Source organism: Peromyscus eremicus, chromosome 7 (genome assembly GCF_949786415.1).
Source record: "Peromyscus eremicus chromosome 7, PerEre_H2_v1, whole genome shotgun sequence".
NCBI lineage: Eukaryota > Metazoa > Chordata > Mammalia > Rodentia > Cricetidae > Peromyscus > Peromyscus eremicus.
The window spans coordinates 60,455,358-60,477,308 of NC_081422.1; the positions used below are offsets into that span (position 1 = coordinate 60,455,358).

Sequence of the window (21,951 nt, forward strand, 5' to 3'; positions counted from 1 at the left end):
TGTTGCTGTTCGAGCCTAATTCACTGGAGAGAAGTAGCTCTGTACTTACGCTTTGAAGGTGGCCTTTCAAACAAGCGTTAGCAGGAAGCATCCTGCAGCAAGCACAAATGCTCTCACTCCGTGCATGACATTCAGAACAAAGACACATTCTTAGGAATACTGTGATTTTTGAAGCATAGGGTCAGAAAATATTTATGATTTCTTTATTATAGCATTATTCTCATGTGGGTTGGAACTGTAGCCTTTTTACACTTAGTAGATTTTTAGCTATGTGGCCATGTTTATTTATTTTTATGTGTGTATGGACAATTTGTCCAATTTTTTAGTCTTACGTGATCTGAAAACGTTTTTTAAAAGCACTGTAAAAAACTAAATTGCGTTTTCCTTTCTCCAACCTCAGAAAGTTAATTTAAAAAACTGCAGATATTAAGGATATTAAACTTTAGCTTTGATTTGCATCGAAAAATCCACTTAATTTTTATTTTCACTTTCAGGGTTTAATCACCATGGATTTAACTCAGTGGTAACTTTTGAAGAAATATTGCAATTCCTATCTTTACTATGTTTTATTTTATAAGCCGACCCACTTGGCTAGTTCACAACCTACCTCGGCGCCCACACTTGGTGCACCCCTGGAGTCCTGGTACCGCCCACCAGGAGTGGGTACGAATCACGACCCCTGGGGCTGATGGACTGGCCAGCAAAGCCTGGTCTCGAGGCTGTCACCCGCTGGACGCTGCCAATTGGTTCAGGGTGAAGGCGCGGAACCAATAAGAGCCACGGTTCTCAAGAGCTTGGAGCGCGCGGGAAAGAGAACCATTTAAACTGTGGCGGGAACGTCATTTTCGGGTTCTTGTCCAGTTAAGACATCCGCAGCTGGGGCGTCGGTGCGAGTTGTCTCTTGCTGTGGGAACATGGTGCGGACCAAAGCAAACTACGTCCCAGGAGCCTACAGAAAAGGTGAAGGGATACAGCGCGGGGCTGGGGGCTCCCCAGGCAGCCTGTCCCCGGGATGGAGAAACCCGTGGCTGCCCCCCACCCCCCATGGAGCCCAGCTAGGGGGCAGGCTCCAGGCCCTCACCTTGAGGGAGCTGCGGAGGACCAGGCAAGGTCGTTCTGGGGCTGGGCATCACCCCACTCTCTGCTAGGCTGGGCCTGGTAGAACAAAGCTCCGGGGTCCGAGCTCTCCAGCCTCTTCTGAACGCCCCTTTACCTCTCTTTGCAGTGGTGGCTTCTCGAGCCCCTAGGAAGGTGCTTGGCTCCTCCACCTTTGTCACCAATTCTGCATCGTGTTCATCGAGAAAAGGTAGGACGGGTCCGGAAAGCTTAGGAGGTAAAAGAACACCCCTGAAAGGAGGTCAGGCCTGGCACAGCCGTCCTGAACTGTGAGGCCCTGACCCACGGTGGACTTTTTTTTTTTTTTTTTTAATTTAGTTTCCTTCCTCTGGAATTTGTTTCCTTTGACATTCTCACTCCTAAATTTCTTCCTTGCCCTCTAAGGGGGCCTTGCTCTTTGAGCAGGCTTGGTTAGGGGTGTGAGGGTCTCAAAGAAAACTCTCAAGTCTTGGCGGTGAGGTACAGTTTATTTTTAAACCTAATTTTTGTTGTTGCTGAATGGTGTTTTTTTAGTTTTTCTTAATAGTAAGTTACTATTTTCTTGGAGGCTACTTGAGTGCCTCCTCATTAGATTTAGAGTGATGGTTGACAGTACTACCACATTCTATGTGTGTGTGCGTGTGTGCGTGTGTGCGTGTGTGTGTGTGTGTGTGTGTGTGTGCTTGTCTGCCTGTCTGTCTATCCAACCGTGCAGGAAATCTCTGGGAACTGAACCCTAGGCCTTGCAGGCAAGTACTCTACCACTGAGCTACATCTCCGCCCACACTGTCCCAGTACAAGTGTCTCTTTGCTTTTGTCTGCCCTCCCTCCTCCTCTGCTCCCTGTTCCTTCCCGCCCTCCCTCTCTTCCGCCCTTTTCCCTTTCCTTCTCCCTCTTTCCCTCTCTCTTCCTTCTTCCAAGGTCTCATGCAGCCCAGGCTGGCCTCAAAATTTCTACATACAGAGAATAACCTTGAACTCCAGATCCTTTAGCCCTCTTTCTGATCCTCTACATCCCCAGTGCTGGGATTACATGTATGTGCCATGGATGCCAGGTTTATTTTGTGCTGGAGTTCTAACCCAGGGCTTTGTGCATGCTCAGCATACTACTGAGCCACATCCACACACCCTCCCTCTTCTCTCTCTCTCTCTCTCTCTCTCTCTCTCTCTCTCTCTCTCTCTCTCTCTCTCGATTGCTGGGATTACAAGTATGTACCACTGACGACACCCTGCTTTATTTTTTTGAGATGGGATCCTTGGTTTGTTACCCAGCTGCTGTTAAAACGCTCCTGCTTTTAGCCTTCTGAGTAGGTAGGATCACAGGAGTCAGCCATCATGCCCGATAATTCATGGTTTTTATGCTAACCCAACCCCCCCACCACCACCATACACCATTATTTATTTGAGATAGGATCTTTATGTGCATTTAGCCAGATTGGCTTTGATTCTCTCCTGCCTCAGTCTCTGGAGTGCTAGGATTACAGGCATGTACTACACCGTACACAGCCCTCAATTTTCACCAAATCTAAAAATTTCATTAGAAAATATTTACTATTTCTACCTCTTCAGATAAGGCAGTAGTAGACAAAATTTTTGAAAGTAGATAAATGTAATCAGAATATCTTATATTTTGTACAACTGGAGTTAATTCTATCAAGGCCACCTCCCATTGTCTGGCCTACTGCTAAATCACTAGATATAATTGAATAGGTCCTTAATATGTGTTAAGCAGCCTGGCAAAAAGTGCATGGCTTTAATCCTAAGTACTCTGGAGGCTGAGGCAGGAGGACTACTGTATATTCAAAGCCAGCCTGAGCTACGAAGTGAGCACCAGGTGTACTGGGGGCCCTAGCAATATGCTGCTGTGTCACAAGAATAATCAAGAAAACAAGAAGTGGCTTAGTGTAGTGGCACGTGCTTGCAGCTCCAGCATCTGAGAAGTAGAGGCAGGAGGATCAGGAATTCAAGGCTAGCATCAGTTAAAGAGTGAATGTGAAGCCAGACTGGGGTATGTAAAATACTGACTCATCCTCGACTCTGCCAATAAAATAAAAATGGTCATAGATTTGTGTTTTTAAGGCCAAAAAATATGTGAAATTGTAGTATTCTCATTCCAAATTGTTTTTATTATATATATTTATTGTCTGTGTGTTTGTGTATGTGTGTGTGTTCAGATATGCATGGATTTGTACACTATTACACACATAGGGAACTCAGAGGACAATTTGTGGAAATCAGTTCTTTCCAGCCCAAACTCGAGTATTCTGAAAGAAACAAGTGTTCTTTACCACTGAGCATCACACCAGCCTGATTTTTCTAATTTAAGATGTTTGTTGTATTACTTAATACCTCTGGGAGTCTGATATTAAAGAAAGGCAATTATATGTTTTTATTTAGTTCTGTTTCTATTTTATAGCTGAAAATAAGTATGCAGGAGGGAACCCAGTTTGTGTGCGCCCAACTCCGAAGTGGCAAAAAGGCATCGGAGAGTTCTTCAGTCTGTCCCCCAAAGATTCGGAAAAAGAGAACCAGCTTCCTCCTGAAGAAGCGGGGTGCAGTGGCTTAGGAACAGCAAAGAGAAAGTAAGTGTTTATGTTCTGGAAGACAAAGAAATGTACCCTTAAAAATAAAAGACAAATGGGATAGTGAGTAATTTTAAAGTTTCTCTTCAAGCCAATAAGAAAAGAAAAACTATGCTTTAACTTTCTTATGTCACTCTAAAATTTCAAATATCTTTCAAAAATTAATTTTTACTTACTCTAAAGAGGCTTGATTCCTATTTACTTATTATTCCTCTAATTTTTACAGTTTTGTTTTTGTTTTTACTTTTTGTTTATTTTGTTTGTTTGTTTGCTTGGTTTTTGAGTCAGGGTTTCTCTGTTTAACAGCCCTAGCTGTCCTGGAACTCTGTAGACCAGGCTGGCCTCAAACTCACAGAGATCCACCTGCTTCTGCCTCTCGAGTGCTGGAATTAAGGCTGTGCACCATTACCTGGCTTGTTTTTTTTTTTTTTTTGAGACAGTCTCTGTATGTAGTCCAGGACAGACTTGAACGTCTTGTAATCCTTCTGCCTCAGCCTGCTAAGTGCTGGGAAGAGAGGCATGAGCTACCACACTTTGTAGTCTGCCTACCTTCCTCCTTCCCTCTCTTCCCTCCTTTTGATCTTTTTTTCTGGCTTTTTTTTTTTTTTCAAAAGGAAATTTCTATGGCAGTTCATTTAGTCTGAATTCCATTGAGCCTCTTATACCCAACAAAATTACTAGTTAGGTGTAGCTCAGTTTAGTGTGCATGCAGTCTGTTTAGTCTCCAGTACCAAAACAAGTAATAATACTATGTGTTGAACTTTCATGAGAAATATATAATTAATATATATAATATATAAACAGAAATCACTCTATAGAAACAATCAATAGAATTCTGTAATTTTTTTTGGTACCTTCTCTATAAATCCTTAAGAATTCTTCAAACTGGGGCTGAGCTTTTTAAATTATTTTTTTGAGACAGGGCCTCTGTTCTGTAGCTCTGGCCGTCCTGACATTCACTACGTAGGCTAGGCTGGCCTTGAACTCAGAGAGATTCATCTGCCTCTGAATGCTGGGAGTAGAGGCACCACCATGCCAGCTTGTTTTTAAGATTAATGAAATGAGAATGCTAGTGATAAATATTGAGCTAAAATTCTGGATACAAAAGTATAATATTTGGGGCTACAGAGATGGCTTGGTGTTTAAGAGCATGTACAGAGGATTCAGGTTTAGTTTCCAGCACCTACATGGCAGCTCACAACTGTATGTAACTCCAGTACCAGGGGGCCTGATACCTCTTCTGACCTACTTGGGTTCCTGTAGCATGTGATATACATGCATACAGTTGGGTACAAACATATATGTACCCATAAAATAAATGTATATAAAAATAAAATCTTTTTTTTTCAAAGTACAATCTGCTTTTCAAGATACATACACTATAAGAAAATATAACAAGTATCAACAATTATTTATCTGGGTAAAAAATCTTGTCTCATGCTACATACCATCAATTTCTAACAATCAACATCTATCACTTTAGTAAGAATCACAAAAAAAAGCCAGGCATGGTGGCCCATGCTTTGAATGCCAGCACTAAGGAGGCAGAGGCAGGTGGGTCTCTTTGAGTTCCAAGCCAGTCTACTCCATACTGTTCCAGGACAGCCAGGGCTACACAGAGAAATCCTCCCTGTCTTGGAAAAAAAAAAAAATGACAAAAAAAGGGCTGGGGATGTAGCTCAGGGGAGAAAACTTAGCATGTTTGAGGCATTAGCTTCATTACTCGGCACCTAAAAACAACCAGGAAAACAGGTATTTGAATTCTTGAATGTTTGTAAGTATTGAAACCAAGGCATACACCATGGAGGCTGTATGGAGGTCGGAGGACATCTTTAAGGAGTCAGTTCTCTTTCCACTTCTACGTGGGTTTCAGGAGTTGAACTCAGGGGTCCAGATTCAAATAACAAGCAAGCACTGACCAGCTGAGCCATTTCACTGCCCCCACATTTTCATTTTCTTTTTTGAGACAGGATCTTACTCTGTAGCCTTGACTGGCCAGGAACTTACTATGTAGTCCAGGCTGACCCAGAACTCGGAGACTCACTTGCCTCTGCCTCCTGAGTTCTGGATTAGAGTTGTGCACCAACATGTCTTGCCCACTATTTCCTTTTCAAAAATTTTTTAATTCTAAAGGAAAGACTTGTGAGATTGAGGGGCTAGCCTGAACTACCTGAGATCCTGCTTCAAAAAACAAAACCAAAAAAGGACTTGAGTGTAGAAAGAGGGTGTAGCACCATGACACTGTCATTGTGATGTCTCCATGAAAGTAAGACCTAGTTTGTAATCTCCACACCAGCCAAAAGCCTAGAAAACTTCCAGCTCAACAGGCAGCAAGCTGGACACTCAGCACCCTGACCCTCAGGGGCGAGAGGATGGCGGTCAGACTCTGTTTGGGGCTGTTGCTCCTTGTGGTCCTTCCTATGCAGGTTGAGTCGTTTGTCCCTTTAACCAGCACAGCGGGCCCTACCTACTATGAAACTGATGCCCCTGAAGCCACCACCGTGGTATCCTCCAGCAGCTCCCTAAAAGCTATAGCCAGTATCCTTGGGGTCTTGCTTACCTTTCTGTGTCTTATCCGTTAAGAGCCTCAAACCAGATCACATTCTAATATTGGACCAAGTGGCACCTGCAAATCCAGTGGTGCAAGGAAAACAACCAGGTCTTCACAGCTACTCATCTCACTGGGTTAGTAACACAGAAAATGCTGAGAAGCTCAAACTGGACTGCCTTGAAGATCATCTCAAGGGTTAATTAGATGGTGGACACCAATCGTAAATCTCCTGGAGTTTCACATACAACAATAAAGAAAAAAAAGACAATGCTGAACATTGGTTAATGATTTCATTAAATGTGGTTTATGAAATATGGATCATTAAAAGTCCATCTTGAAAATAATTTCACTTTGATCTAGAGAATAAGTGTGCAGTGTGGAATGGAGATTCAATGTTCTGTATGGTTCACTAAACCAAAAGGCCTATAAAGTAGTTAGAAAATGAGAAAATATTTCAGACTTTACATGTACTTTGGAAGGAAGTACAAGATACTACTGTAAATTCTCTTCTCTGCCATTCTTTCTGTGCTACAAATTGAACTCCGGGACTTGTAAGCATTAGACAAGCTCTACCACTGTGCTAAAGTCATTTAACTCTGTTTTCCCCTCTCTCCTCTCTCTCTCTCTCTCTCTCTCTCTCTCTCTCTCTCTCTCTCTCTCTCTCTCTCTCTCCTCTCTCTCTCTCTCTCCCCCCCTCCCCTCCCCCCTCTCTCTCCCCTCCCCCCCTTTCTCTTTCTTTCCTCTCTCTCTCTCTGTGTTTTGTTTTGTTTTTTTGGAGACAAGGTTTCTCTTTGTAGCCCTGGCTGTCAGCTGTCCTGGAACTTGCTCTGTAGACCAGGCTGGCCTGGAACTCAGAGATCCACCTGCCTCTGCCTCCTGAGTGCTGGAATTAAAGACCTATGCCACCACTCCACCACTGCCCAGCTCTCTCTTCTTTTTCTTTCTTCTTTCTTTCTTTCTTTCTTTCTTTCTTTCTTTCTTTCTTTCTTTCTTTCTTTCTTTCTTCCCCTCCCTCCCTCCTTCCCTCCCTCCCTTTCTTTCTCTTCTTTCTTCCTCCCTCCCTCCCTCCCTCCCTCCCTCCCTCCCTCCCTCCCTCCCTCCCTCCCTCCCTCCCTTCTTTCTTTCTTTCTTTCTTTCTTTCTTTCTTTCTTTCTTTCTTTCTTTCTTTCGAGATGTCTCACTCTGCAGCCCAGGCTGGCCTTGAACAAGTGGCAACCCTCCTACCTTAACCTCTCTGCCTCTCTGGTTTTGGGATTAGAAGTGTGAGCCACCATACTTGGCTGCATTTAGCTTTGTGTACAGTAACTGACGATGGGGCGATGATGGGTTTGAATCTGAGTACTAACCCTCTACCTGGTAATCCAGATTTGCATTGAAATCATTCTGGAGCTAGAGCCTTGTACTCTCTTCTGCTTTGGCTGCCATAATGATGAGACTGGGCTTGGAGATGTGCTCAGTCAGTGACAGAGACTTGTCAGGGCAAGACCCTGGGTTCAACATCTTAACACTGAAAAAAAACAATAATGCATTTGATAGGCATTTTACATCATGCTCAATTAGTAATTTTAAAAAAGATTTATTTTTATTTATGCATATATGTATGTGTCTGCATGAGTTTATGTATACCACATATGTGCAGGGACTTACAGAGGCCAGAGGGCAAGGATTCCCTGGAACTGGAGCTACAGGTGGTTGTGAGCCACCTGGTGTAGGTGCTGAACTGTGTCCTCTGTAAGTGCTCTTGGTTCCTAAGCCGTCTCTCCAGCCCACAACTCATCTTTCTTACATATATACTTAAAAGCTACACAGGTCAGTCTGGGTTACCTGAGACCCTGTCACTAAACAAACAAACAAACAAATAGAAGACAAAAATGACTTTCCATCACATGGAGAGAAATTATATAGTCTCATAGACAAGTTTAAGCTATAATATAAATCAGCAATAGCCAGACATGGTGACACATGCCTTAATTACAGAGGTTGAGACAGATCATGACTTCAAAGTCATCCTACAGTACATAGTGAGACTGTCTCAAAAAAACAAAGCCAGTGAGAGGGATATAGTTCCATGGTGGAGTACTTATGTAGCATATGTGAGGGCTGGATATGAACTCCTGTCCTCTACAAGAGCAGTAAGCACTCTTAACCACAAAGCCATCTCTCTGGCCTCCAAATGTCATTTCATTCTTCTTTGTAGCGAAATTAAATTCCATTGTGTATATGTGTCAAATTTTCTTTATTCATTCATCTATTGACACAGCTGTAGGCTAGTTCATATCTTGGCTGTTGTGATCAGTACAGCAAGCATCTGCTTAAGTTTTGTGTTTGTCTGTGTTTCTGTGTATGGACGTGCATAGATATGCATATACGTTTGTACATGTGGAAGCCATAGGTTAACATGGAGTGTCTTCCTTTTCTATTTTATTTTTCCTGAGACAGGGTTTCTCTGTGTAGTCCTGGCTGTCCTGGAACTCACTCTGTAGACCAAGCTGGCCTTGAACTCAAGAGATCCACCTGCCTCTGTCTCCCAAGTACTGGAATTAAAGGTGTGCGCCACCATTCAAGCCTGGCTTCGAATATTTTTCTCAATCACTTTGTGCCTTATTTTTCTGAGACAGGATCTCTCACTCTACCTGGAGCTTGCTGATTTGACTAGACTGGCTGGCCAGTGAGCCTCAAATCCTCCTGTCTCTGCCTCCCCAGCACTGGGATTCCAGGCATATGGCATTGTGCCAGCATTTTAATGTAGATTCTGAGGGGATGGAATTCAGCTCTTCATGTTTGCATGCAAGCATTTTGCCTATCAAGAAGTCTCATGCCGGGCGGTGGTGGCGCACGCCTTTAATCCCAGCACTCGGGAGGCAGAGCCAGGCGGATTTCTGTGAGTTCGAGGCCAGCCTGGTCTCCAAAGTGAGTTTCAGGAAAGGCGCAAAGCTACACAGAGAAACCCTGTCTCGAAAAACCAAAAAAAAAAAAAAAAAAAAAAAAAGAAGTCTCTTCAGCCCCATTTACATAAATCTTGAACATAACTATTATGCGTAAAGAAAATCAGGCCTTGCAAAAAGGAAGTTTGGGTCATGATGTGTTTGTCTTAATTTCCAGGAAAACACAATGAAGACCTTTCCATAATCTATTAGTACACGAAGCAATGGTAATCTCATACCAAGGCTGAATACTTTGTTATAGCTTCCTTCTTTTAGTATCTGGTCTATGACCATTCAGGCTCACTGGATCTCATTATCTCACTTGGAAACTAAGGATTTTAGAGTAAATATCACTAAGCTTTGTTAACTCTAAAATAAAATTGTGATTTATGAGAAAGTTTTTAACTGACTTACTATAAAAAGGATGGTAAGTACAGAATGGTTTTGGATTAATATTAATGTACATTTATTCAAATGTTATGATTATCATAGCCTACCAAATGATTTAGAGGTTATTTTTTTAAAGAATACATCCATGTAGTCCAAAGAATATGGCAATTTGTTTGCTATATTTTTTTCTCTATTCAAATAAATTTTTTTACTTTGTATACCATGAAATTTTTATTAACAGGTTATATTCTATTTATCGGTCTACTTAACATTAAAACCAATGTTGTGGGAATGAGATATTTTTAATAATTTTTAACAGTTTTATACATATATTTGATAATATTTCTTTTTTAAGATTTATTTTTATGTGCATTGATGTTTTGTCTGCATGTGTGTCTATGTGAGGGTGTCAGATCCTTTAGAATTGGAATTATAGACAGCTATGAGCTGCCATGTGGATGCTGGGAATTGAACCCAGAACCTCAGGACGAGCAGCCATTGCTCTTCACCGCTGAGCCATCTCTCCAGCCCTTGATCATATTTCTATTTTAAAGATTTAAGTTATGTTTATAGGTATGTGCATGGTGAGTTCAGGTGCCTGGGGAGGCCGGAAGACAGCACTGGGTCACTTGAGACTGAAGTTATGGCGATTGTGAGCTGTCCAACGGGTCCAGGGCACTGGACTTGGGTATTCTATAAGAGCAGCCAGTGCCCTTAACTTGTGAGCAGTCTCTCCAGACGCCATTTATTTATTTATTTGTAGACTCTATGTATCCCAAGCTGTCCCAGAACTCACCATGCAATCCAAGCAGGACTTGGAATTCTCAGCAGTCTTCGTGCCTCAGCCTCCCAGTGCAGGAGTTACACATTAAGATATGCATTTTTATTTTTTATTACTTTGTACTATTTATTTCATTTTTTGTGTCTGTGTGCGCATGCACACACGTGGGTACCTGTAAGGCCCAAAGAAGGTATTGAATCCCCTGGAGCTGGAGTTACAGGGTATATGCTGGGAACTAAACTGTTGTCCTATTCAAGAATGAATGAGCCATCTCTCCAGTTTGTTTCTTGTTTTGTTGAGACAGGGTCTTACCACATAGTTCTGGTTGATCTGCTACTTGGTATGCAGACCAGAGTAGCCTCAAACTTTTTTTGCAATCCTACTGCCTCAGCTTCCCTAGGTGTTGGGAGTACAGGCATACACTGCTTACCTGGGTCCTTTGAAATAAAACTCACAACATGTCCTAAATGAAAAATGCTGCCAGGTGGTGGCACCTGGGAGGCAGAGGCAGGTAGATCTCTGTAAATTTGAGGCCAGCCTGGTCTACGGAGCAAGATCCAGGACAGGTTCCAAAAGAAAAAAGTAAAAGAAAAATGCTGATTCCATGAAATAACAGGGAACAGTGTTTAAAAAGAGTTTTGTTGCACTAGTTTTTGGAGTTTGTTTACACTTGCTAATTACTGGAGTTTAATTTTCTCTCATTTGTACTTACTTGAGCAGACCTACTTCATTATTAATGTTCTGATTTCATAAGCAGTTGATACTTGAGTGATTGAAGTTCTTTTCTTCACAGAGCACGTCCTTTGCAACCTGATCACACAGATGACGAAAATAAATAGAACTCATTCTCCTGAATAATGCCTTCAGTTTACTTTTAGGTATTCTGGGATGTAAATTTGGGTAGACGTGTTTGTTCAATTGGCTTGTTGAACAGGCATTCAGTTAAGGGGGGGGGGCGCTAAAATTTCACCATTCAAAAGCAACTGGCTATGAAAAGGGAGAATTTTTATAATTTGTAAATTATAATTGCATACTTGAATTTATAATGTCATATGTTGCTTCTTTTACCTATTAAGCTTCTTGCTAAAATAAACATTGCGTGATGTTCTAATTACTAATCTAAGTCTTTGAGATTTGCTTAGATCTTTGTACTAATACCATTTTATGGGCACTTCATTATTGAAATAGTGCTGTATTGTTATGGCTTGTTTGCTTTAAAAAGTCGGCTTAGTTGTTTTCACATTAAAAAATTAGTATTAGGGCTGGAGAGATGGCTCAGAGATTAAGAGCACTGGCTGTTCTTCCAGAGGTTCTGAGTTCAATTCCCAGCACCCATATGGTGGCTCACAACCATCTGTAATGAGATCTGGCTCCCTCTTCTGGCCTGCAGGGATACATGCAAACAGAACACTGTATACATAATAAGTAAATAAATAAATCTTTTAAAAAAAAAAAAAAAAAAAAAAAGGCCGGGCAGTGGTGGCGCACGCCTTTAATCCCAGCACTCGGGAGGCAGAGCCAGGCGGATCTCTGTGAGTTCGAGGCCAGCCTGGACTACCAAGTGAGTTCCAGGAAAGGCGCAAAGCTACACAGAGAAACCCTGTCTCGAAAAACCAAAAAAAAAAATTAGTATTAATTAAATTTAATCTCTTGTCGTTTCTCAAAATGGGGGGGGGCAAAGATAAAATGTTGAAAAAGTTAGCTGTATGCTTTTTAAGAAATGTTAGCTGGGTGTGGTGGCACACACTTTTGATCCCAGCTTTCTGGAGGCCAAGGCAGACGGATCTCTGTGAGTTGGAGGCCTGCCTCATCTACAGATACAGCCAGTTGTACAGAAAAACCCTATCTCAATAAAAGAAAACAAAAGAAATAGAATCAGGAACAAAGATTCCATAGATACATTAAAAGAAGAATTTTTCTTTCTTTTTTTATTTATTTATTTTTAAGCAAGTTGGGGAGGAAAGGGTTTATTTGGCTTACACTTCCATATCACTGTTCATCATTGGAGGAAGTCAGAGCAGGAACTCAAGCAGGGCAGAAACTAGAGGCAGAAGCTGATACAGAGGCCATGAAGAGGTGCTGCTTACTGGCTTGCTCTTTTTTTTTAATTTTTAATTATTTATTTTATGTGCATCAGTGTTTTGCTTACATGTAGGTTTGTGTGAGGGTGCTAGATCTCCTGGAACCTGAATTATAGACTGTTGTGAGCTGCCATGTGGGTGCTGGGAACTGAACCTGGGTCCTTTAGAAAGAGCAGTCAGGGGCTGGAGAGATGGCTCAGAGGTTAAGAGCACTGGCTACTCTTCCAGAAGTCCTGAGTTCAATTCCCAGCAACCACATGAAGACTCACAACCATCTATAATGGAATATGGTGCCCTCTTCTGGTGTGTGTATACATAATAAATAAAAATTAAAAAAAAAAAGAGCAGTTAGTGCTCTTAACCTCTGAGCCATCATTCCAGCCCTAAAAGAATAATTTTTCTTGGATATATATTCAGTTTAGTATAATAAAATATTACCTTTTTGCATATATATATATATATATATATATATATATATATATATATATATTCTTTTTTTCCCCTGAGACAGAATTTCTCTATGTAGTCCTGGCTGTCCTGGAACTTGTTCTGTAGACCAGGCTGTTCTCAAACTCAGAAATTCACTTGCCTCTGCCTCCTGAGTGCTAGGATTAAAGGCCTGTGCCACCATGCCCAGGTTTTGCCTCTATTTTTTAAGTTGAAAATAAAATATTTGAAAAAAATCATGCTATAAATGAAGTTTTATGTCTCTAGTCAGAGTTTTCTCTTCGTTTCTCAAGACGACTTGAGGTTACTGAAGAGACAGGTATAGTAGTAATTGTTTTGAGGCAGGATCTCATGTAGCCTCTAAGCGTCCTGAACTCAGTATGTAGAGCAAGATGGCCTTGAACTCACAGGGATCTGTCTCTGTCTCCCAAGTGCTGGGATTAAAGGTATGTGCCACCATATTAACTGATACACTTGACTTTCTCATTGTGTTTTGTTTACTGACAGGCTATCCGTTTTCAAAATTAACCATGTTTTTGTGAAACTTGTTTAAAATAAATGCTCAGTTTTACAATACAGTATCCATTTGTGTTTCCTATCCTCTATACTATTTTATTTCCAAATACAAGTATTAGTGTCATTTTTTAAATCAATTTACATATCATGTGAGGCCAGGCCAGCTGATTATAGATTTTGGTGGTTTGGTTTTTTTTTTTTTTGGTTTGTCTTTTACACTTAGACATTAAGCAGAACCTCTTTTAATCTCAAGTACTTTGAAAATTATGTTTCTTGTTACTTTTTTTGCTTGTGGTTTTGGCTTTTTAAATAAAGATTTATTTTTATTTTGTTGTTTATGAGTGTTTTGCCTGCATGCATATATGTGGACTGTGTGTGTGTGTGTGTGTGTGTGTGTGTATGTATGTGTGTGTTGTCAGAAGAGGGCCTCAGATCTTCTGGACCTGAAGTGAAGAGACAGTTTTTGTCAAGTGGGGGCTGGGAACTGAACCTGAGTCTTCTGCAAGAACAGCAAGTGCTCTTAACCACTGAGCCATTTCTCTAGACCTCCCCCCCCACACACACACACTTTTTTTTTTAATCAAGACAGGGTTTCTCTGTGTAGCTTTGGAGCCTGTCCTAGAACTCACTCTGTAGAGGTACTGGAATTAAAGGCGTGCGCTCCTAGTCCCATGTTGGCTTTAGAAAGGGTCTCACCAAAGCTCAGGCTGAACTGAAATTCTCTATGTAGCCCAGGCTGGTCTTGACCTTGAGGCAGTTATCCTCCTCATCTTTCCAAGGGATGGGATTATAGTTGCCTACACAAAGGGGTAAGTCGTTGTTTTTTTTGTTTTTTTGGGTTTTTTTTGGTTTTTCGAGACAGGGTTTCTCATTGTAGTTTTGGTGCCTGTCTTGGAGCTCTCTCTATAGACCAGGCTGGCCTCGAACTCACTGAGAACTGCCTGGCTCTGCCTCCCGAGTGCTGGGGTTAAAGGTGTATGACACCACCCAGCCAAAGGGGTAAGTTTGTTTTGGTTTTGGTTTTTTTTGTTATTTGTTTTATTTTTATCTATCTATCTATCTATCTATCTATCTATCTATCTATCTATCTATCTATTTTGTTTTTCGAGACAGGGTTTTTCTCTGTAGCCCTGGCTGTCCTGGAACTCATTTTGTACATCAGGCTTGCCTCAAACTCAAGATTCACCTGTCTCTGCCAGGATTAAAGGCATGCAACCATTGCCTGATTTAGGTTTGTTTTTAAGAAGTAGGTTAAACCAAGTATTTTTTTTCTTTGAAGTTTATTTATTTTTATTTTATGTATGAGTGCTCTGCATGTATACCTGCAGGCCAGAAGAGGGCATCAGATCCTATTATAAATGGTTATGAGCCACCATGTGGTTGTTGGGAATTGAACTCATGACTGCTGGAAGAGCAACCAGTGCTCTTACCCGCTCAGGCATCTCTCTAGCCCCTAAACTAAGTCTTTTAAAGGCAGATTTTAGTACCTCTGAAATCTGATTTGCTCTTTTTCACTAGTAGAGCTACTTATGCTGGTGAACCTAATGAGGTCAAATTTTGATGTATATAATTATTTCAAAAATGTAATGTACTGGATTTATTTACAGTATGTGTGTGTGTGTGTGTGTGTGTGTGTGTGTTTATATATATGGGTGTGGATGTGTTGACATGCATAAAGGTCAGAGGACAACTTGTAAGAGTCAATGGTTTCCACCATGATCAAAAATTCAGGTCCTCAGACTTGGCAGGGAGCACCTTTACTTACTGAGCCTTCTCTCCAGTCCCTTCCTGCCCCTCACCCTCACCCTATTTTGAGATAGTCTCCCTATATACAGCTTATCAATTCTACTGTACTTAGAATCTTCCAGATTAACTCTTTTTTTTAGAAAAACTGGAAGTTTAGGAGGATCTTATCCAACCAACATTATCATATATATATCTTCAAATCAGATTTGGAAGATTGTTAGAAGGCATCTTGTTCAACCCAAGCCAACCAGTAACTCTTCAATAAATGGACTGTCCTATTACTTAACAACTATAATTGTAAAAAATGTTGAGTTTGAGTCATTTTATCTTATCTATATTTGGTCCATTCTTGAAAGAACATGCTATTTTACATGTCAACCTTCAGTTACTTAAAAATAAATGTTAGGCCGGGCGGTGGTGGCACTCGGGAGGCAGAGCCAGGCGGATCTCTATGAGTTCGAGGCCAGCCTGGGCTACCAAGTGAGTTCCAGGAAAGGCGCAAAGCTACACAGAGAGACCCTGTCTCGAAAAACCAAAAAAAAAAAAAAGTTATATATTTAGCCTTCTCTTCCTCAGGTTTAATGTTTTATTGTTTGTCACATATCCTGAGTTTCTCTGAATCACTTGTGTATCTTTTCAATTGTTTATTGCTTAGGTACAGAAATAGTAAATTTGGCTAAATTTCTTCTTACTGACCCTGAATATTCATCATAAACTATTCATTTCTAGTTTGGTATTATTTTTAATGATTTATTTTTATGTGCATTGGTCCTTTGCTGGCATGCGTGTCTGTATGAGGCTGTCAGACCCCCTGGAACTGGAGTTACAGACAGTTGTGAGCTGCCATGTGGATGCTAGGAATTGGATCCAGTTCTTCTGGAAAAGCAGCTGGTGCTCTTAAATGCTGAGCCATCTCTCCAGCCCTGAGTTTGGTATTTTTTTTATGTTTAGAGAAACCAGACAAACTCTAGCAGTACCTATTTTGTTTTATTGTTTATAACTCAGATTGGTCTTGAACTTGATCTTTTGTCTTATGAGTGCTGGTGATAATACATGTATTCTACCATATTTAGCACTCTAACAATGTTCAGCACTAAATAATCTAGAGTATTGAGTTTCCAAAAAACCCACCAAATTTACTTTTTAAATTTTTTTTAAAGATTTATTTATTTTATGTGTATGCGTATTTTGCCTGCATGCATATATAAGTGCACCACATGCATACCTGGTGCCATGGATCCTCTGGAACTGGAGTTACAGACAGTTGTGAGCTGCCATGTGGATGCTGGGATATTAAACCCAGGTCCTTTAGAGGAGCAGCCAGTCCTCCTAACCACTGAGCCATCTCTCCAGCTCCCAAATTTGCTGTTTTTATTGTTTAGTCCAGGTTGGGTTACAATTCATATCAATCCTCTGTACTCAGTTTCTGGTTGTTTTTGTTTGTTTGGGTTTTTTTTTGGGGGGGGGGGTTGGGTTTTTTTGGTTTTTCAAGACAGAGTTTCTCTGTGTAGCTTTGGAGTCTGTCCTGGAACTCACTCTGCAGCCCAGGCTGTCCTTGAACTCACAGAGATCCACCTGCCTCTGCCTCCGGAGTGGTGGGATTAAAGGCATACACCACCACCACCTGGCTTTACTTCATTTCTGAAGTGCTGGAATTACAGGCACCATGCTCAATTTAATTCTTTAAGTCATTACAAATAAAACAAAATTAAAAAGTGAATTAAAAAAGACACTGTTGGGGTTGGGGATTTAGCTCAGTGTGCTTGCCTAGCTAGGGCAAGGCCCTGGGTTCCGTCCTCAGCTGGGGGGAAGGGCGGTGCGATGACGATGATGACTCTGTTAGGAGGCTGGAAGTCCCATAGTAATCATATACGATGAAGGTACTGTACTGGCTTATGAAGGCAAAAGAGATCTAGCATATACACATAGTACTGTTTTACAGTTCATAAAGAGTATATCCTGGGCCAGCCAAATAACTCCAAGGGAAAGGCAATTGCTGCTAATGCCAAGGCTGGCAACCTGTGCTTAATCTCTGGGATCAACATGGTTGAAGAATGAAGGGCTCCTTCAGCATAGCCTCTGATTTCCACATTGACAGTGGTACAAAGGCAGCAACACCTACACACAAAAACATATAATAATAAAAAGAATATGGGGGGCTGGACTGATGGCTCAGTGGTTAAGAGCACCAACTGCTCTACCAGAGGACCCGGGTTCAATTCCCAGCACCTACATGGCAGCTAACAACTGTCTGTACCTCTAAGATCTGACACCCTCACACAGACATACATGCATACACCAATGCACATAAAATAAAGATAAATAAATTGTTTTTATTTTTTTTTTAAGATTTATTTATTTATTTTGTATACAGCATGTATGACCAGAAGAGGGCACCAGATCTCATTACAGATGGTTGTGAGCTACCATGTGGTTGCTGGGAATTGAACTCAGGACCTCTGGAAGAGCAGTCAGTGCTCTTAACCTCTGAGCCATCTCTCCAGCCCCAGATAAATAAATTGTTAAAAAAAGAATATGGAGTCCTGTAATATTATTTATAAAATTATAAAGGCATAGTTAAACTCACACATGTAGTTTTAGGTTAGGACTTTGCTACTCACCTTTCAAGGTCTCCAAGCAATGAGTATGTTGAAAAAGAAAGCATTACAAAAGCTCATGTGGTCATTTAGGACTCAACCCAGGTTTTCATACACTAATAGAAAAGTGAATTTAAAAAAACCCAAAGCTATAGGAAAGTAGTTAAATGCTGCTTATAAACCACTTCAGGCAGTGGATGAGTTATGCAAAGGTATGTGCATTTCCATATTAGTTTATGCTCATGGTTGATTATAACTTAATTTTATTTAATGAGGCAGTAATTTCTATAGGCCACATCTTTTTGTCTGAAACCATAATTATGTTATAGCTCTTTAGGTACATCATAAGCTGTTGCTCATTGGGTTCCTATTTGCCTTTATTTTAAAATTTAAACGTTTGTATTTAGACCTGTTGGTAGTTGAAATATTAAACTGTGGCAACACATTTATCACTCATCACTTTGGGCCAGGTGTGTGTGTGTTTGTGTGTTTCAATGTGTACACATGATGATGGCAGAGGTGGAAATATTTTACGTTTGTTAAACAACCTGCTACCGGTACATTGGAGCCTAAAGTGGTTTCCTAAAAGCTTTGCTGAATTGACTACCTAGGATGAATCAATTTAATGCCATCCTATGAGTCTAGGAAATGAACAGACCTGGTGTCTCTTTTTAAGTTACTAAACCTAGTTTTCTGTCTTAGCTGAGGTGAACAATAGTCTACCAATAATTTTGTGACCAATAAAACTGGGGCCTGCAGTTGCAAATGTTTTCACTGGCACAGAGAAAAATTCAGAAGCTAAACTTAAGATAGGAAAGCCAAAGCCAGTCCATCTTGGTGGTACATGCTTTAAATCCCAGCACTCAGGAGGCAGAGGCAGGTGGATCTCTTGAGTTCAAGGCCATCCTCGTCCACATACTTCAGGTCAGCCAGGGCTTCATAGTGAGGTCCTGACTCAAAAAATAAAGTCACGTGATGACCCCTGCCAGGTTTCTCTTAATATGTAATGACTATAATTATATGGGCCATTTTACAAAGAGAGCATTATTTTGTTTGCTTCTGCCCAACAATCATTTACTAGTTTTTTCAAATGTAAGATTGAACCTAATGCCCGAGGCATGCTAGGTAAAATGTTTTAAAACTGAAACTCACCATGTAGCCTAGGCCTTGTACCCCCTATCCTCTTCTCTCTTCCTCTGGCGCCCAAGCATTACAGTCCTACTTATCCATGTTCAGTTTAAATGAGGTTTTGCCCCCTCCCCCTTCTACAGTGCCTGGGAATCGAACTAAGGACCTTGTGCATGCCAGGCATGGGCTGTACCATAGATCTACATCCCCAGCCTAAATGAGGTTCTTTTATGGACAACTTTCTTGTTCACAGTACGGTTTATTCTGAAGGGAGGATTAGTTGTCTTCCTACTCAAGCTTGGTTACCGGCATTCTTTGGTCTTTTGTTTCGCTGTTTTAGGGAATAAAAAAAAAAAATTCCTCTGGTCAATTTACCTGGACCGTTCCCCCCCACCCCCCACTTAGATATAACTAGGTTATTTCCAGGTTACACATAAATACGCTACATCTTCTTTTAAAAAGAAGACAAGCTAAGACAAAACTTTTCTTACCCTGTATTCGACTTCTGGGCCGTTTCAGAATATCGACATGCATGCAAAAGTCTGGTTGAAATGACAGGAAATCCACCAGAGGGAGACGCTTGGTAGACAAGGAGAAACTCACGCAAGGGACCTGAGAGAGGAGCTTTGGGAGGAGCCACTGAGTTGGCCTAGGATTCGAGAAGGGGCGAGGAGGTGTGTGTAGTGTGGCGCTGGTGCTGGAGAACAGCCGAGGGGACCAGACACATAGGCCTACTACCTGCGGCAGCGAAGCGTTTACTTGGCCCAACACTCTGAACTAAAGGTCGAAGGATCTTTCCCAACGACAACACGAAGCTCCGGACCCTGCTCCCAACAGTCCCAGAAGAAATGGGGGTGGGTATCGTTAAAGGCACTTCCGCTTAGCAACCCCACGCTGTTGCTAAGGAGGGGCTGCAGCATGGACGACCCGGAAGTGGTGGTCTGAATTTCTCAGTGACTGCGGAGGGTTTGTCCTATCAGGAGAGCCAGGATGCTCTGCGGCTCCGGGAGGTGGGTGGGGCCAGCATTAGTACTTCCGGCTTGGCTTCGGCCGCCCCTCAACTCCTCTCCTAACCCCCACCCCCTCCGCCTCCTCGTCTCCCTCCCGCTCCTGGGAAAGCGAAGCCGTCGCTTTAAGGGTGGCTGAGAGAAGCACTCGGCGTCTTGGGGAGGGGACCGCGCCCGCCCCCTTGGAACCTTGGAGCGCGGCCGATACAGGTAGGTGCTCTGGCTTCGACAGGGTCTGGGAGACCGATCTGAGGAGATGTGTATGGCTGTGTGTGTGCGTGTGTGTGAGAGAAAGAGAGAGAGAGGGGCTTTGGGGGGCCCTTCGCCGGGGCGGGGCGGTGGACGCCGGGATCCCGGGTGGGGCGCGGGCCTGTCTGTGGAAGGTTGCGTGGGCGGGACGGAGGGAGCAGGGTCTTTGCGAGCGAAGAGTTGTGGGTGGCCGGTTAGACCCGGTCGCAAGAGGCTCTCTTTCTGAGGTAGCGACTTCGGCCAATGCAAACCGGGAGTTTCCCACCTGGAGTGCCCGCTCTGAAAGGGGAAGGAGCGGGGAGCATCATCCCAGACCAAAATCAGGGTATGGACTTTGCTGGGTGGCTGTGGTCATCCCACACTTTACACTCTCCGCGTCCCGGACCCTTTCTGCTGGGACAGAGCCGGGCTTCGAGAGCTTGTGGGGGTTTCGTGTCTGCTGGGCATCTCGGAGCCGCCCTTGGCAGAGCTAGGGCAGAAGAGTGGGTAATGAGACCTCCCTCCACCCAACTTCCGTGCGCTTCCCCCGCTTCTTCCTTTATTGCTCCCTCGCCCGGGCGCCCTGTAGCAGCGGTGTCCCCCAAGTGGGCACGCATTACATCGTAAAAGAAAAGAGTGTGGAACTGGGTTTGTTGCTCCTGGATGGTATTTCGGATATTTGCAAAGGACGAGAATGGCATATTCTAGCAGTCTCCCAGACCGATATGTATCTGATATGAATTTTCTTAGAAAAGTGCAATACTGGAAAACATCTAACTATTCAAACGTAGCCTTATAAATGTACATGCTTACACACACGCGCGCGCGCGCACACACACACACACACACACACACACACACACACACACACACACGGAAATCCATATAGAGGTCTAGATGAGACATGTTGAGGCAACAAGCCTTTTCCAACCTCTTTTTCACCTGCCAGTAAACCTGCTGTGGTTTAAACGAATAAGAAATATTCTCCTCATTTATATTTAAAGTGACCAAATTGGAGGTAGTTTTGTGATATATGTCTTAGAATAACAAGTGAACATTTGGAGAGACGAGAGTCCCTCTACACTGTTGAGCTATCTCTTAATCTTTTAAGGAGATAATTGTACTCAAGTGGAAATGTTGGCTTTGAAAGATAATTCTGGGAGTGACCCCAGCCTGTGCTTCCTGTGAGTTGTTGACCTTGGTCAAGTCATAGACTATAGCAGAGTTTCAGTCTCTTCACAAGTAGGAGTTAAATTTTAATCAGTGTCATGAGAGGTAATTATTTATATAACTCCGTTTAAAACAAGTACCTTTGAATTTCAAGATTGTCATTAATCATACATAGTTACAGTAGCCCAACTTAGTGGAAGGAGATTTTGAAGAGGAAACTGGATAATATTTGAAGAGTATGCAACAAGAATTTGAGGGTTCTATACATTATGTATATATATATATATATATATATGCATATATAATTATTATTATTATGGTCTTTTTGAGACAGGCTCTTACTGTGTAGCTCTGGCTGTCCTAGAACTCACTATGTAGACCATGCTGGCCTCAACTCACAGAGATCCACCTGCTTCTGCCTCCCCATGCTGGAATTAAAGGCATGCACCACCATGTCCAGCTTTATTATTATTTCTTCTTGTGGTGCTGAGCATCCAACTCAGAAGGGTCACACACATACAATGCTTTTCAACTATTGAGCTACAACTTTAGCCCCTAGAAATTTATCATAAGTATCATAAAATGCAATTAGCAGTAGTTCCCTTTTTATAGTTTATTTAACTTTATTTTATGTGCATTGGGTGAAGGTGTCAGATCCTCTGGAACTGGAGTTACAGACAGTTGTGAGCTCCCATGTGGGTGCTGGGAA

At 42.1% G+C, this 21,951-nt stretch overlaps 3 protein-coding genes and 1 long non-coding RNA gene across 12 annotated transcripts in view; 2 read left to right on the forward strand and 2 right to left on the reverse strand.

Annotated features, from left to right (window-relative positions):
- The window catches only part of Trip4 (thyroid hormone receptor interactor 4), a 61,497-nt gene extending 60,723 nt beyond the window's left edge, over positions 1–774 (reverse strand). The window contains exon 1 of the mRNA XM_059268133.1: positions 608–774. The gene's annotated coding sequence lies outside the window, so the exon portion shown is untranslated. The remainder of the gene's footprint in view (positions 1–607) is intronic.
- Pclaf (PCNA clamp associated factor) lies at positions 439–11,544 on the forward strand. The gene is made up of 4 exons (XM_059268141.1): positions 439–960; positions 1,226–1,306; positions 3,511–3,676; positions 11,116–11,544. Exons 1-4 carry the CDS (start codon positions 915–917, stop codon positions 11,159–11,161), a joined length of 339 nt encoding a protein of 112 aa, XP_059124124.1. The 5' UTR covers positions 439–914; the 3' UTR covers positions 11,162–11,544.
- On the reverse strand, positions 5,607–20,197 carry LOC131915134 (uncharacterized). The gene is made up of 5 exons (XR_009380270.1): positions 19,329–20,197; positions 18,862–19,168; positions 11,035–11,132; positions 7,581–7,734; positions 5,607–6,456 (listed from the first exon to the last, which is right to left on the reverse strand). It is a non-coding gene; the product is annotated as an uncharacterized LOC131915134 (long non-coding RNA).
- Positions 19,789–21,951, forward strand: part of Csnk1g1 (casein kinase 1 gamma 1) — a 161,213-nt gene continuing 159,050 nt past the window's right edge. For 6 of the 9 annotated variants that reach the window (XR_009380266.1, XR_009380267.1, XM_059268134.1 and 3 more), the window contains exon 1: positions 19,789–20,054. The gene's annotated coding sequence lies outside the window, so the exon portion shown is untranslated. The remainder of the gene's footprint in view (positions 20,055–21,951) is intronic. The other 3 variants (XR_009380268.1, XR_009380269.1, XM_059268140.1) reach the window with 1 other exon arrangement.

Excerpts from the sequence above, each read along its gene's own strand:
- Pclaf (XM_059268141.1), top strand. The coding sequence starts at position 915 with ATGGTGCGGACCAAAGCAAACTACGTCCCAGGAGCCTACAGAAAAG. Across the intron at positions 961-1,225 it reads CCCAGGAGCCTACAGAAAAG|TGGTGGCTTCTCGAGCCCCT; the intron begins GTGAAGGGATAC and ends CTCTCTTTGCAG. Across the intron at positions 1,307-3,510 it reads ATCGTGTTCATCGAGAAAAG|CTGAAAATAAGTATGCAGGA; the intron begins GTAGGACGGGTC and ends TCTATTTTATAG.